At 43.2% G+C, this 15,075-nt stretch overlaps 2 protein-coding genes across 7 annotated transcripts in view; one reads left to right on the top strand and one right to left on the bottom strand.

Annotated features, from left to right (window-relative positions):
* Positions 1-6,128, bottom strand: part of ARAP2 (ArfGAP with RhoGAP domain, ankyrin repeat and PH domain 2) — a 135,443-nt gene extending 129,315 nt beyond the window's left edge. For 2 of the 3 annotated variants that reach the window (XM_087965846.1, XM_087965847.1), the window contains exon 1: positions 5,778-6,114. The gene's annotated coding sequence lies outside the window, so the exon portion shown is untranslated. Of the gene's footprint in view, positions 1-5,777 lie in introns of all 3 variants that reach the window. The other variant, XM_087965848.1, reaches the window with a different exon arrangement.
* Positions 6,129-8,770: 2,642 nt separating this feature from the next.
* The window catches only part of DTHD1 (death domain containing 1), a 53,068-nt gene continuing 46,763 nt past the window's right edge, over positions 8,771-15,075 (top strand). For all 4 annotated transcript variants that reach the window (XM_087965841.1, XM_026675357.2, XM_087965839.1 and 1 more), the window contains exons 1-2: positions 8,771-9,160; positions 11,989-12,742. In XM_087965841.1, coding sequence (XP_087821967.1) covers positions 8,896-9,160; positions 11,989-12,742 — 1,019 coding nt within the window. In that variant the 5' untranslated portion in view covers positions 8,771-8,895. The remainder of the gene's footprint in view (positions 9,161-11,988; positions 12,743-15,075) is intronic.

Below are 15,075 nucleotides of genomic sequence, written 5' to 3'. Positions count from 1 at the left end.
TAGGAGTTTGTCCTCATTTTATATATTAATGACTTCCTCTTGTCAGTGTAGATCTGAGTATTGACAGAGTACTCAGAGGAAAAACCACTATTATATAAATAAACCTTTCTCCCTCCTAGCACTGATGAAGTTCCCTACTTGGGTAATAAAATGTCGCAACCCGGCCCCCATCGAATTTCAAGAGACCACTAAGAATCCCCTCTTCCTGCTGCTCCTCCTCCCCGCTTCTCCTCCTCCCCTCCTCTTCCCTCTTCCTCCTCTCTTCCCCTCCTTCCTCCCCTCCTCCTCCTCCCCTTCTGCTCCTCCCCTCCACCCCTCCTCTTCTTCCTCTCCTCCTCCTCCTCCTCCTCCTTCCTCCTCCCTCCTCCACTCCTCCCAGTCTGTCCTAAAAACAAAACAAACAAAACAACTCAGAGAGCACAGAGGATCTGGAGGATTGACTAACTAGCTCAACATGATGGCTGTCAGGGAGGGAGGGAACTAAAAGAAAGAAAGGAAAGAAAGAAAGAAAGAAGAAAAAAGAAAGAAAAGAAAAGAAAGAAAGAAAGAAAGAAAGAAAGAAAGAAAGAAAGAAAGAAAGAAAGGAAAGGGAGGGAAGAAAGAAAGAAGGAAAGGAAAGGGAGGAAAGGAAGGAAGGAAAGAAAAAGAAAGAAAGATGGGGAAGGAAGGAGGGAGGGAGAAAGAGAAAGAAGGAAGGAAAAAGGAAAAAGAAAGAAAAGGAAAGGAAAAGAGAAAAGAAAGAAAGAAAGAAAGAAAGAAAGAAAGAAAGAAAGAAAGAAAGAAAGAAAGAAAGAAAGGAAAGAAAGAAGGGAGGAGAGGGAAGGAAGGAAGGAAAAAGGAAGGGAGGAAGGAAGGAAGGAAGAAAAGAAAGAAGGGGAAGGAAGGAAGGAAGAAGAAGAAGGAAGGAAGGAAGGAAGGAAGAAGAAAGAAAGAAAGAAAGAAAGAAAGAAAGAAAGAAAGAAAGAAAGAAAGAAAGAAAGAAAGAAAGAAAGAAAGAAGGGGAAGGGGGAGGAGAGGAAGGGGAGGGAGAAAGAGAACAAAGGAAGGGAAAAAAAGGAAAAAAGGAAAGGAAAAGAGAAAGAAAAAAGAAAAGACAGAAAGAAAAAGAAAGAAAGAAAATATACATATATAATAAAAATAAAGATTACGACTATTGTGTTTCCCTTGCTACCTCGTCCAGAAATCAGAAGGCTGGATAAAAGCTGTACTAAAAATGGCCATTGAAACAAAAACAAACCATCAAACACAGCCAGACAGGAAAGTCTAAAGATTTCGCAGGAAATACTTTCTATCTAGGTCAAAACACCTCTACTTCCCACATTGACCAGGAAATCTTGTTGAGACTTTGCTTGTTTGTTTTAAGAAGTGTCTGGTTTTGCACCACTTTGGAAATTCAAAGGGTTATTTTGGACTAGAGGCTGGAACCACTGTTTTAGAGCAAAGGTTGTTAAAATTTACTGGATAGCTGCTGAAACCACTATAGCCAATGGCTGGAATTAAAGGGAGTTCTCGACTTACAACCGTCCATGTAGTGACCATTCAAAGTTACTGTTGTGGCCTGCCAGCAGAGCTGGTGGCAGTCTTGGACAGTGAGGAGGTTGGGGAGAAACATGGGCCAGTCCTGGAGTCTGGGGAAGGCTCTGACAAGTGCTCTGCATCAGAGGTAGAGATGGGGCCAGGGCCATCTGACAGTTATCAGCTGCCTTCTGAATCAGAGATCAGTGGAGAAGAAGAACAACTGGAGCCTGTTCCCAGTGTGCACATGCACAGAGCTGCCAGGAGAAGGGAACAGTTAAGAAACAAGCGTTGACTCGGGAGTTAAAGCTCAGATGGACAATGAGTGGCCCCTCCCTTAGGGAATGAAGAGGAGCAAAAGAGGAGTGGTGTCTGTAGGAGACAATTAGTTCAATTCATTAGGGTGAAGATCTGTTCCTGACTTCTTGCCAAGTAATTGCTGCTCCAGTGTGGCATTTGGAAGATGTCGGCCTGGCAACTCTCCAAGCCTGATAAAGGTCTGTAGTTGTAAACTCTCGTGAAAGGCTGTTTGCTGGGACTTTGCTGGAGAGGGATTCCACTTAACCTAAATAAAAGGGGTTTTATCGGGACGAGAAATCTGCTTTATGATCTTGGGAAGAACAGTTACAATGGCCCTGAAAAAAGAGAGTAGAATTCACAGTCTCCTGGTAATTGGCTCAAAGTCACCCAGCTGACTTTCATGTCTGACATGGGATTAGAACTCACTGTCTCCTAGAGATTGGCCCATAGTCACTCAGCTGGTTTTTATTCCCAAGGCAGGACTAGAACTCACTGTCTCCTGGTAATTGGCCCAAAGTCACCCAGCTGGTTTTTATGTCTAAGGTGGAATTACAACTCACACTCTCCTAGTTTCTAGGTCAACACCATTAACCATTACAGGAAATTGGGGCAGAAGAACAGCTGGAGCCTGTTCTCAGTGTGCGCATACACAGAGCTGCCAGGAGAAGGGAACAGTAAACAGAGCATATTTTTTACGATGCAGCCAAAGATGCTGATTTGTTACACCTTACAAAAAAATTATGCACACTTTTTGGAAAACTTGGAAAACATTAGTACACGGTTGTATGAATTTTCAATTTTAAAAAGCTTGTCAGGATGCCAACGATGCATGTAATATGTCTAAAACTTCAACTCATTTTGCTCCGCTACTTTTACTATACCACAGTGCAAATTTGGCTCAGTTCTCCCGCTACCTTCCTAATCAGACCATAGTTAATACCAAGTAAGTTGCTGCATCAAATAAAGACAAGAACTGATAGGGAATACCGGTTATCCTCAACTTGCGAACACCATTGAGCCCATTCCCGCTGCTAAGCGAGCCTTCCTATGTTTCACAGTTTTCCTTCCCACCCTTGTTAAGTGAATCACTACAGTTGTTTTGGTTAGTGACACGGTTCTTAAGTGTATCTGGCTTCCCTGTTGACTTTGCTTATCTGATCCTGGGACACTGCAACCGTCGTAAATACGAGTTAGTTGCCAAGCATCTGAATTTTGATAATGTGACTACGGGGATGCTGCAAGGGAAGCAACCTTGTAAGTCATCTAGTCCAGCCCCCCCGCCATAGCAGGAGACCCTACACCATTTCTGACACATGGCAGTCCAGTCTCTTCTTGAAAGCCTCCAGTGATGAAGCTCCTACAACTTCCGAGGGCAACTTCTGTTCCATTGGTTGATTGTTCTTACTGTCAGAACGTTTCTCCTTATTTCTAGGTTGAATCTCTCCTTGATCAGTTTCCATCCATTATTCCTTGTCTGGCTTTCAGGTACCTTGGAAAATAGCTTGACCCCTTCCACTCTATGGCAGCCCCTCAAATATTGGAAGACTGCTATCCTGTCTCCCCTGGTTCTTCACTAGACTAGTGAAACCCAGTTCCTGCAACCATTCTTCATAAGTTTTAGCCTCCAGTCCCCTCATCATCTTGGTTGCTCTTCTCTGCACTCTTTCTAGAGTCCCAATGTCTTTTTTATAGTGTGGTGACCAAAACTGGATGTAGTATTCTAGGTGTGGTCTTACTAAGGCTTTATAGAGTAATATTAGTGAGGTCACTTGATCTTGATTGTATCCCTCTGTTAATGCAACTTAGGATTGCATATGTATATCTATATCCATATCCACATTCCTATTTATATGTGAAGCACAGATCTAGCATAAAAGTTGACAATGTGTTGTTTTATGTACATGTACATCTATATGTATATCTACATCTCTCTCTATCTCCATCATCTCTGTCTATATCTCTAGATCCCTATCTGATCTATATCTATATGTGAAGCACAGATCTAGCATAGGTTGACAATGTGTTGTTTTATGTACATGTACATCTATATGTACATCTCTATCTCTAACACCATCATCTCTATCTCCATCATCTCTATCTCTATATCTCTATCTAATCTATATATGTGAAGCACAGATCTAGCATAGAAGTTGACTATGTGTTGTGATAAGTTGTCATAAGTCACTTTTTCAGTGGCAGCGCAACTTCCAATGGTCACTAAACGAACCATTGTAAGTGGGGGGCTAGCTGTATTTTGTAGTTCAGGCTTGAACGGCAGAGAGTTTGGTGCCCTTTGAGTTTGACGACTTTAGACTTCGAATAGCTCTATTGTCATTTTGAATGCACACTAGTTGGCATACATTAAAATGAAATTTCATGGCATACAGCTCTCCAAGGGTCTCCACCTCTAACATATACTACATGAACATGAGAAAATAAATAAACACATGCATAAAAGCAAAGGTAAAGGTTCCCCTCGCACATCTGTGCTAGTCGTTTCCGACTCTAGGGGGCGGTGCTCATCTGTTACAAAGCCGAAGAAGATACAGCACTGTCCAAAGACGTCTCCATGGTCATGTGGCCGGCACGATTAAACACCAAAGGCGCACAGAACGCTGTAACCTTCCCACCAAAATGGTCCCTATTTTTCTACTTGCATTTTTTTTACGTGCTTTCGAACTGCTAGGTTGGCAGAAGCCGGGACAAGTAACGGGAGCTCACTCCGTTACGTGGCACTAAGGATTCGAACTGCCGACCTTTCTGATCGACAAGCTCAGCGTCTTAGCCACTGAACCACCGCATCCCTTATAAATACATGCATACAGACAGACATAAATAAATACCTGTAGGTAGGCAGGTAGGTAGGTTGGTGGGTGGGTGGGTGGGTGGGTAGGTGGGTGGGTGGGTGGATAGGTAGGTGGGTGCATGGATGGAAGGAAGGAGGGGAGGGAGGGAGGGAGGGAGGATGGATGGATGGATAAATTGATAAACAGATAAACGGATAAATAAGTAAGTAAGTAAGTAAGTAAGTAAGTAAGTAAGTAAGTAAGTAAGTAAGTAAGTAAATACAAAATTATGCATGTACCCACATATATTATATGACACGGAGAAAGAACACAGTTTAGTTTGGATGTAAACATGTACATGGGGAGAGAAAACAAATCTTGCCTGTTGGGTGGGGGGAGGGAGGGAGAGAGAGAGAGAGAGAGACCCGTCGTCTCCCTTTCCCGACGGGCTCCCCAGGCGACCAAGGGCACCCTAACCCGCGAGAGAGGAAGAAAAGATCACCATTTCAAGCATCGGAAACGATCGCTTGGGACCAACTCGGTGCGCGTAATAGTATCTCCAACTTTGCGCCGAGCGGCCGCGGACCGGGACCTGAGCGGAGGCGAACTCATTACAGCGGTAAAGAGGGAGACCCGCCGTCTCCCTCTCCCGACGGGAGCCCAGGCGACCAGGGTACCCTAACCCACGAGAGAGAAAGCAAAGATCCCGTTCAGCCCCCAAGAGAGCGACCGCTTTGGATCAACTTGGTGCGCGTAAAAGTGGCTCCAACTTTTGGAGCTGAGGCGCTCGGCCCGTTTCCACAGCTCTCTCGCTCTGTTTGTCTTTGTCTCTCTTTCTCTCCCTCTCTCTTTCTCCGTCTCTCTCTTTCTCTCTCTCCCCCTCTCTCTTTCTCTCTCTCGTCTCTGTCTCTTTCGCTCTCTCTTTCTCTCTCCCCCCTCTCTCCCTCTCTTTCTCGTCTGTCTCTGTCTACCTCCGTCCCTCTTTCTCTCTCCTCCATCTCTCTTTCTTTCTCGTCCGTCTGTCTCCCTCCCTCCTGTCTTCTCTCTCTCTCTCTTTCTCTCTCCGTCTCTTTCTCTCCCCCCCGCATCCTTGAAGGCTTCTAGGAGAGAGAAGCTGGACACGAGTTCCTCCCCGCGGGGTCATGTGAACGCAGCCGATCGCGCCTTCCTGCTTACCTGGAGGTTTTTGCAGCGTGCCGACCTCGCTGGGGGAAAGGAAGTGACTCCGAGGAAGTCTTTACTTTCTCTTTCTCCTCTTCGGTTGCTCCTTCCTGATTCGTTCCTGGCCGGGCCCATCCTCCGCCGGCTTCGGGAAAGCGCCCCAGGAAGGGCTGGGCGACCAGGCAGACGCCACCTAAAGCCAGCCGGAGGCGGAAGGGCCACCTGGCCGCCGCCGAGCTTCGCGGCGCGCAGGAACCCCGCGTGGGCTGTGGGCAGAGAAGGTTGATCGGAGGCGATCGCCGCCGCTTCTGTTCCTGGCGCTTTCGAGGGTTGTGCCAGTCGGAAGTTCAACGGGTAGAGCGCTCCCTGGCCTGTGGGGAAGGAAGAGCCCGGGCAAGGCAGGCCATCCATCCGAAGCAGGCTCTTTAGCGCTGGAAAGACTCTTTCTTTCTTTCTTTCTTTCTTTCTTTCTTTCTTTCTTTCTTTCTTTCTTTCTTTCTTTCTTTCTCTGTCTCTTTCTTTCTCTCCACCCTCTCTTCCTTCCTTCCTTCCTTTTCTTTTTCCTTTCTTCCCCTTCTTTTCCCTTCCTTCCTTCCTTCCCTTTGCTTTCCTTTCCTTCATCCTTTTCTTCCTCCCTCCCTCCCTTTTTTCTTTTTCCTTTCTTCCCATTCCTCTCTCCCTCCCTCCCTCCCTTCCTTTCCCTTTTCTGCCTCCCTCCCTCCGTCTCTACCTTCCTGCCTCTTTCCCTTCCTTTTCCCTTTACCTTTCTTCTCGTTCCTTCTTTCTTTTCCCATCCTCCCTTCTTCCCTTTTCTTCCTTTCTTCCTTTCTTTTTTCCCTTTCTTCCTCCCTTCTTCTCTACCTTCCTTCCTCCCTCCTTTTCCTTCCTTCTTTCCTTCTTTCTTTCTTTCTTTCTTTTTCTTTTCCCACTTTTTCCCCCTTGTAAATAACTCAAGGCAGGGAACATAACCATCACACCTTCCTCCTCCTTCAAGGGTTTTAGAGAGGGGTTGGTGGTTTGACCATCTTCTCTTTACATGTGTAACCAGGCTACTAAATTAAGCCCCATTTCAGGGTTTACACAACACAATCAGGATTAAGAGCTCCCATTCATGCAACAGAAGATACATCCAGAAGATAAAATAAACCTTCTTACCATGCTATGCCAACACAGGCATTTTCTGGCTAACTGCTTGGGTTAAGCACATTTGAGTGACTTGATTAAACAAACAAAAAAATAGTATTTGTGGTCAGATTTTTAATCAAAGTGTTCATTCCACTGAATTGAATCGGATTTGCTTCCAAGGACTCCCCACAAGTTTTCATGTGGAATTCCACTACAGTGCCATAAAAATAATCTTCCTTCATTACAATAAGCAAGCAACAAGCACTTAGACTTATATACCACTTTATACTGCTTTTACAGCCCTCTCTAAGCAGTTTACAGAGTCAGCTTCTTGCCCCCCCCCCCCAAACAATCTGGGTCCTCATTTCATTGACCTTGGAAGGATGGAAGGATGAATCGACCTTGAGCCGATCAGGATTGAACTGGTGGCAGTTGGCAGAGTCAGCCTGTAATCCTGCATTCAAGGAGGGAGAGAAGAAGGAAGTAAGGACTAGCAATAGCACTTAGACTTATATACCGCTTCACAGTGCTTTTACCGCCCTCTCTAAGCGGTTTACAGAGTCAGCCTCTTTCCCCCAACAATCTGGGTCCTCATTTTACCCACCTCGGAAGGATGGAAGGCTGAGTCAATTTTGAGCCTGGTGAGAATCGAACTGCTGAACTGCTGGCAGTCGGCAGAATTAACCTGCAGTACTGCACTCAAACCACTGTGCCACTGTGGCTCATTCTTCAACAAGAATCAAGATTGATTGGATATGTCTTTTTTTAAAAAGGAATAAAAGGAAGCTTGTCCAAAAATAATAATAATTAGCATTTGCACGGCACATGTTTTATGCTTCGTACTGAAAAACTACATGTGTAGGGCTTCTTAGGAGAATCCTGAGTGCTCTGTTCCATTGTTTACAACAAGTTGGACTCAAGGTAAAAGGTTTAAGGCCTTGAGATAAGTATTATCAACTGTTAAGGGCCGTAATCAAAGTGCCTTGGAAAAAAAAAAGCCTCCGGCTAGAGGAAAAAGATCAAAGGTTGACTAAAAGCAGCAGAAGCATTCTAAGATTACAGTACATCTCTACAAAACAGTAAAACAAAACGTGAGCAGGCTTTAAAATCAATTGCAGTAGTATGTTGGGAAGAGGAGGAGAAAAAGGAGGAGGAGAAGAGAGAGGAGGGGAGGAGAAAGAGGAGGAGGGGAGGAGAAGGAAGAGGGAGGAGGGGAGGAGAAAGGAGAAGGGAGGAGGAGGAGAAAGGAGGAAGAGGAGGAGAAAAAGAAGGAGGAGGGAGGAGGAGAAGGGGAAAGAGGAGGAGGAGGGGAGGAGAAAAAGGAGGAGGAGGGAGGAAGACTATGAGGTCCTTGTGGTCTTTGAGCTTGGTTGTTTTCTTGCAGATGTTTCATTAGCCAACTAGGTAACATGATCAGTACTAGAAGGGTGTGGAGTGAGGAATAGGAGCAGGATGGAATACCCCTTAATTACAATAATAGTAAAATCTCCTAGGCATGTTAAGACCAATACGGAAGTGCATTGATGTGACAATGAAGTCAAATGGGGTAGAACTGTTCACCTGTGTGTGTATGTGTGTGTGTGTACACATACACATATATGTAGATGTGTGCATATATATACTGTATATACATATATATACTGTATATACATACACACACATACACACATACACACATACATACATACATGTGTGTGTGTAATGTATAACACACACACACACACACACACACACAAAGGTAGCAGTGTCATCAGTTCACCTTTTAAACCACATCCTTACCTGTAACCTAATCCAAATCTTACTCCACTGAGCTTCATTCTGACAAAGCCACACCCGTTTATCACCTAGTAACTCTTTGCCATCAACAGCAGTTCAACATTTCCTTGCCAAGAGGACTCTTCTCCAAAACTGGTTGGGAAGAACGGAAAGAGTGAAATTTTGTCTCATTGTAAAAAGGAGGAAGGGGAAAAAAGAGAGAGAGAATTTGCTATTTGTTTAATAATTTGTCATGGAAACTATCATCAACCATCCAGATGGTGGTATATTGGAGGAAATCCAGCATTACAATCTGAGATTGAAGAAATCTGTCCTGAAAAGAAACCATCAGGACGGCGAGAAAATTATGGAACGTCCATCAAAATTAACTTCTCTCCTTCTGGTTCTGGTCAGAACTCTCAGTCAACAATTGGAGTCCACAACTGAAGTTCTTCAGAATACCTGCCAGTTGGTGAATATAGCCTATGATCAACATCAGCAAGAGGTATCCTGCCCAGGCAAGTAATACTTGATCTTTTTCAACCAGGAATATGGGTCCATATTGCATTTTGAGTACGCCTATGAATCAAAGGGACGGGGTGACTCAGTGGCTAAAACACTGAGCTTGTCGATCAGAAAGGTCGGCAGTTTGGCGGTTCGAACCCCTAGCGCCGCGTAACGGAATGAACTCCAGTTATTGTCCCAGCTTCTGCCAACATAGCAGTTCGAAAGCATGTTAAAAAAATGCAAGTAGAATATATATATATGTGTGTGTGTGTGTGTGTGTGTGTGTGTGTGTGTATCTATCTATATCTATATCTATATCTATATCTATATCTATCTATCTATCTATATCTCTATCTCTATCTATCTATCTATCTATCTATCTATCTATCTATCTATATCTATATCTATATCTATATCTATATCTATCTATCTATCTATCTATCTATCTATCTATCTATATCTATATCTATATCTATATCTATATCTATCTATCTATCTATCTATCTATCTATATCTATATCTATATCTATATCTATATCTATATCTATATCTATATCTATATCTATATCTATATCTATATCTATCTATCTATCTATCTATCTATCTATCTATCTATCTATCTATATATATGTCTATTTTTCTACTTGCATTTTTTTAACATGCTTTCGAACTGCTATGTTGGCAGAAGCTGGGACAAGTAACTGTAAGTAATATATATATGTGTATATATATGTGTGTATGTATATATATATATACATATATACATATATTACTTACAGTTACTTGTCCCAGCTTTTGACAATGTCAGCAGAGAGCTGACAAAGCTTAGTAAGTACATTAAATGTAATTTTAAGTTCCGGAGATCACAGGATGTATGTTTATTCTTTTACACACACACACACACACACACACACACACACACACACACACAATATTACAGAAAAGAAAAGCCAGCCTTTAGGACTTGTTTCTTCCTGCAGTAGATTATTTTTTACAGTGTGTGTGTGTGTGTGTGTGTGTGTGTGTGTGTGTGTGTAAAAGAAGAAACATACATCCTGCAATCTCCAGAACTTAAAATTACATTTAATGTACTTACTAAGCTTTCGTCAGCCTCTGCTGACATCGTCAAAGTATTAAGCTACCGTTACAGAGATATCTGCCTTTATATATCATTAATCAATTTAGCCCTTGCACGTGAGATAGGCCCTTCCCACCACCTTCCATCTGTAATTAGCTCTGTTGTTTTTGGTCATGTTGGTCAAAGGAGGCTTATCTCTTGTTGTTTTTTTCCTCCCTTGTCCGACCCAGCCTGGAACGCTTATCTCTAGGAGGTGATGTTAAACTGCCAGCTATTGCAATTTGTTGCTTTGCTCGTGACCTTGTGGTTGGCCTGGCTCATTCTTCATTATTCTTGTCTGTTATAACTTGAGGCAGCTCTGCCAGGTTCCTCTTTATGTGGACAGGCCTGGCTGTGCCTTCATAGGATGAGTCGACATGCCCAGCAGTGTTGGGGGCGGGGATGACATCGGTCTCTGCTCCCCAATGGGAAGTGGTCTCTGCTCCTCCTACAGGGTCTTTCCTGGTGTGTCAGTGCTTGGTAGGTCGGTGGTAGTTTGATATGCCTATTGATAGAATTGCTGTTGGAAAATCAGGCTTCTTTTAGAAGGCGTCCTCCTTTAGCTATATCACGGGCAACAACCTCAGTTCCAGAGATTGCAGGATATCTGTTTCTTCTTTTACAAGTATATCTGGAACTCATATTTTTAGAATAGTTTGTAATACATGTTGGAATATCCTTCTGGGTTCAGTTCCAAGTGGGAAAAAAGACGCTGGAAACATGGAGGCTGTTTGGAAGGATTAATGGTGGACAGCAGGACCACGTGGCTTGAAGGTCACATGCTTCAAGGTGAAAGAAGAGAAAGTCCAGAAGGGCTGAGATGCTGAGAGTGCCTGAGTTTTATCACCTTTGTTGGGATTTGAACTGGAGCTTGTATTCTGATTGGTTGTCAGACTCCCATGAGGCCATGCAGGGGCAACTCTTAAGGCTGTCCTGAGTCCCAGGCTTGATTGAGCCTTGCTGGATGATGATGATGCACTGAAAAGGGCTTTTGGCAATTGCTATAGCTTTACCTGGAGATCTTTGTTATGTAAAGTATTCTGGCCCAGGCCTTAATGGCCCACCCATTAACAAAGGTAGGGGTGAGCTTCTACTTCTGAGGTGAGTTTCTGCTCTTGAGTTTCTACTCTTTTTAGAGGAAATATTCTGCCTTTTTAATGTTTCCCAGGACATTTCATTTTTCTAGGAGAGAGGTGGTTACTAACTACATACATACATACATACATACATACATACATACAAACAAACAAACATACATACATACATACATACCTACATACATACATACATACATACCGTGCTTCTCATATAATAAGGCTGGGTCTTTTTTTTTTTTTGAGCCCCCCAAAAATGGCTAGGCCGTCTTTTCAGGGGTGACTTAATTCCCCCCCCCCCCTTGCATCTTCGGGCGGGCGGGCAGCGATGGCTTGGATGTTGACCTCGGCATTGGTGGGGCACTTCATATTGGGGTCAACGCAGGCAGCACCATATCCGGGTGTGCAACAAAAGTACTTCCTAACGGCAAGCCCCCCCCGCCATTCCCCCCCATTTCGCATGTTTTAATATAGGCCTTAATTTGGGGGGAGGGGCTTAATTTCATTTCATGCCTATAAAACATGCTGGGACTTCCTATTGGGGGAGGCCATATTGTTGGAGAAACAGGGTACATATTCCCCCAAAAAAGGAATTGCTCCTAAAAGATCCTTGTGTTTGCTCTTGCAGAATGGGAGCTCCTGGTAAGGTGGCTTCAGGGATTAAGCACCCATCTGCTGCGTCTGGTTGAAGACCTTGGAAAGTCCGAAAATGAGCTGCTTGGAAAACCTGATGGTGACCAACACAGCCCAGATGGGTCCGTGAATTCTCCTAGGGATGGCACCAAGGAGGAAAGAGATACGCTGTTACATGTATCTACGAGTCAGCTCCCTTCTCCATCTCCCTCTCCACGTGGAGAAGAAAATGGGAGCAGGTCAGAGGAAAAGCAGGCGGCAGAGCTGGAGAAGTTGGTTCCCTTCCAGGAACAAGAATTGGAAAAGGAAGAGGAAGGACCAGTGCTCGTAAACAGTGAAAATCCCAATAAATCAGAAGAACTGTGTCCGGTGCCAAAGAATGGCCGTGAAAAGGATTCTTACTCAGAGGATTCCTCCGCTGAGAAAATCCATGAAAACCTCATTTTGGGAGACGGTGGGAAAAAGATCACAGTGTCCCCAAATCCCAAAGAGATGGTTACAGAACATTTTCTGATGATGCCCGCTCAAGAAACCGAGGCAGGAATCAAAGGAACCTTGGATGAGGCCGGACGTGAGACTTGCAACCTGCTAAGGAAATTAGAGGTTATAAATGGGGATTTTGATCGAAACGATGCAATTGGCCAATGCCTGGAGGAAAGTTCTGGAAGGTCAGAAGATTTGCAGGAAAGCCGCTCCGTTGTCCCATTGCTTGAGAAGGTGGAGGAAGAGAAGGAGGAATGTAACAAAGAGTAAGAGGGGGGGGGAAAAGTCTTCTTTGTATTCTGGGCCTGGGGATTTATTTATTTATTTTGTTTTGTTTAGTTGGTCAAGTATGTATGAGAAAACAACTATAAGATGAACAGAATGTATAAACTTATAAGTATAAACGTGTATAAGTATATACATAATAAATGAGTACGAATAAATGGGAACAGTAGGACAGGGACGGTTGGCACGCTGGTGCACTTATACACGCCCCCTTACAGACCTCTTAGGAATGGGGTGAGGTCCATGGTAGACAGTTTAAGGTTAAAGTTTTGGGGATTTGAGGATGTAACAACAGAGTCAGGTAGTGCGTTCCAGGCATTGACCACTCTGTTGCTGAAGTCGTATTTTCTGCAATTGAGTTTATCAGAGTATATTCATGAACTGGAATAGAGCATGGTAGTAAGGTTAGCCACTGAATAGGCATAGCAACTAAATCAGCCAATGAGGACAGTTTGTAAACTGAAACTAGATGTAGCCTAGGCTGGAAACTGAAACTAGAAGTAGCCTAGGCATGGCTCTATATTAAGCTCTGCAGCTCTTCAGCTATGTTGAGCTCTGAGTCTGTCTATTGAAAATGAAACTTACTTGCTTGCTTGCCTGCTGCAACATGTTGCCGCAACTGCCAACTTGCAACATGTTTCTATCTGAGTTGGCTCCATGTTGGAGAAATCTACAACTGGTTTGTAAAATCTACTTATTATGTTTATAAAGATGTTAAATGAAGCATCAGCCACCTGTGTTTATTTTTCTGGTGCTGAATTAGCACTGCAAAACTCTGAACAGAGTTTGGAGCGGTTTACTTTGAGTTTGTATCTATTGTTTGCCAGAGTGTTATTGTGGTTGAAGCTGAAGTAGTCGTTGATAGGTAGGACATTGTAGCAGACAATTTTGTGTACTGAGCTTAGATCAGACCATAGGCGGCCTAGTTCTAGGTTGTCCAGGTCCAAAATTTCAAGCCTGGTAGCATAAGGTATTCTATTGCGAGCAGTGGAATGGAGTACTCTTCTCGTGAAATACCTCTGGACTCACTCAATTGTATTAATGTCCATTATACAGTGTGGATTCCAGGCAGATGAGCTGTATTTGAGTATTGGTCTAGCAAAGGTTTTGTATGCCCTGGTTTGCAGTTCAATGTTACCGAAGAAGAAGCATCGCAAAATTAGGTTAACGGCTTTTGGGCAATGCTGTTACAGTGAGCTCTGGGGCTTAGATCTTTTGCAATGAGTATTCGTAGGTCCTTGACAGAGTGAGGGTCGTCTACGAGGTTGTATCCACCCAATTTGTATTTAGTGTTCTGGTTTTTGTTGCCAATATGTAAGACAGAGCATTTGTTGGTTGAGATTTGAAGTTGCCAATTGTTCGACCATTCTGACATATAGTCAAGGTCCCTTTGTAAGGCAACGGCATTTTCAGTGGTGTTAAATAGTTTTACGTCATCAGTGAAGAGGGTGGGAACATTTTTTGTAGCTAGGTTGCTTTTCCATCTCATTGTAAATCACAGAGTCAAATATTTGGTGCATATTTCCTCCCACCCCGGGGCAAGTAGTCTTTGCCTTAGGGCCATTCTTTTAGTGATGTTTCAAACAGCATCGTAGAAAGTTATCACCCACTCCTCTCCTAGAAGAATGAAATACTCTGAGAAATACTAAAAAGGCAGGATGAGAAATGAAGAAACATGGGGTTTTTTTAGAGGGAGAAAGCAGCCCCTATCTTTCTTAATAGCCCTGAGCAGACATCAGCACTTAAGAGATAGGTAGCTCTATTCATAGGCAAAGCAAATACTGCAGGCAGAAATCCATTCAAGACAGGATATTTTGAATTCCCTGCAGCAAAGTCCGAACAAAGGCAGTGATAGGATTAGCCTTCACCCAAGATCCAAACCAGGACAATGCCCTTAAGCCATCATAGGAATTGCCCAACACCCTTTCACATATATGTGTGTGTGTGTGTTTATGTACATATGTGTGTGTATATATATATGTGTGTGTATATATATATATTCTTAAGTGTGTATGTAGCTGTGTTTTTCCACGCATTGTAATTGTGCTTAATGTATGTATGTATGTATGTATATATATATATATATATATATATATAATACATACAATAGAGGAATAAAGAATAGAATAGATGTATAGAATAAGAATAGAATAGAATAGAATAGAATAGAATAGAATAGAATAGAATAGAATAGAATAGAATAGAATAGAATAGAATAGAATAGAATAGAATAGAATAGAATAGAATAGAATTCTTTATTGGCCAAGTGTGGTTGGACACACAAGGAATTTGTCTTGGTGCAAATGCTATCAGT

This window comes from Notechis scutatus, chromosome 4 (genome assembly GCF_049901735.1).
Source record: "Notechis scutatus isolate UNSWTSFEM ecotype Mainland chromosome 4, rNotScu1.2, whole genome shotgun sequence".
Classification (NCBI taxonomy): Eukaryota; Metazoa; Chordata; class Lepidosauria; order Squamata; family Elapidae; genus Notechis; species Notechis scutatus.
The sequence above is the reverse complement of the archived record's forward strand: the minus strand, read 5'-3'. Positions and strand labels throughout refer to the sequence as shown.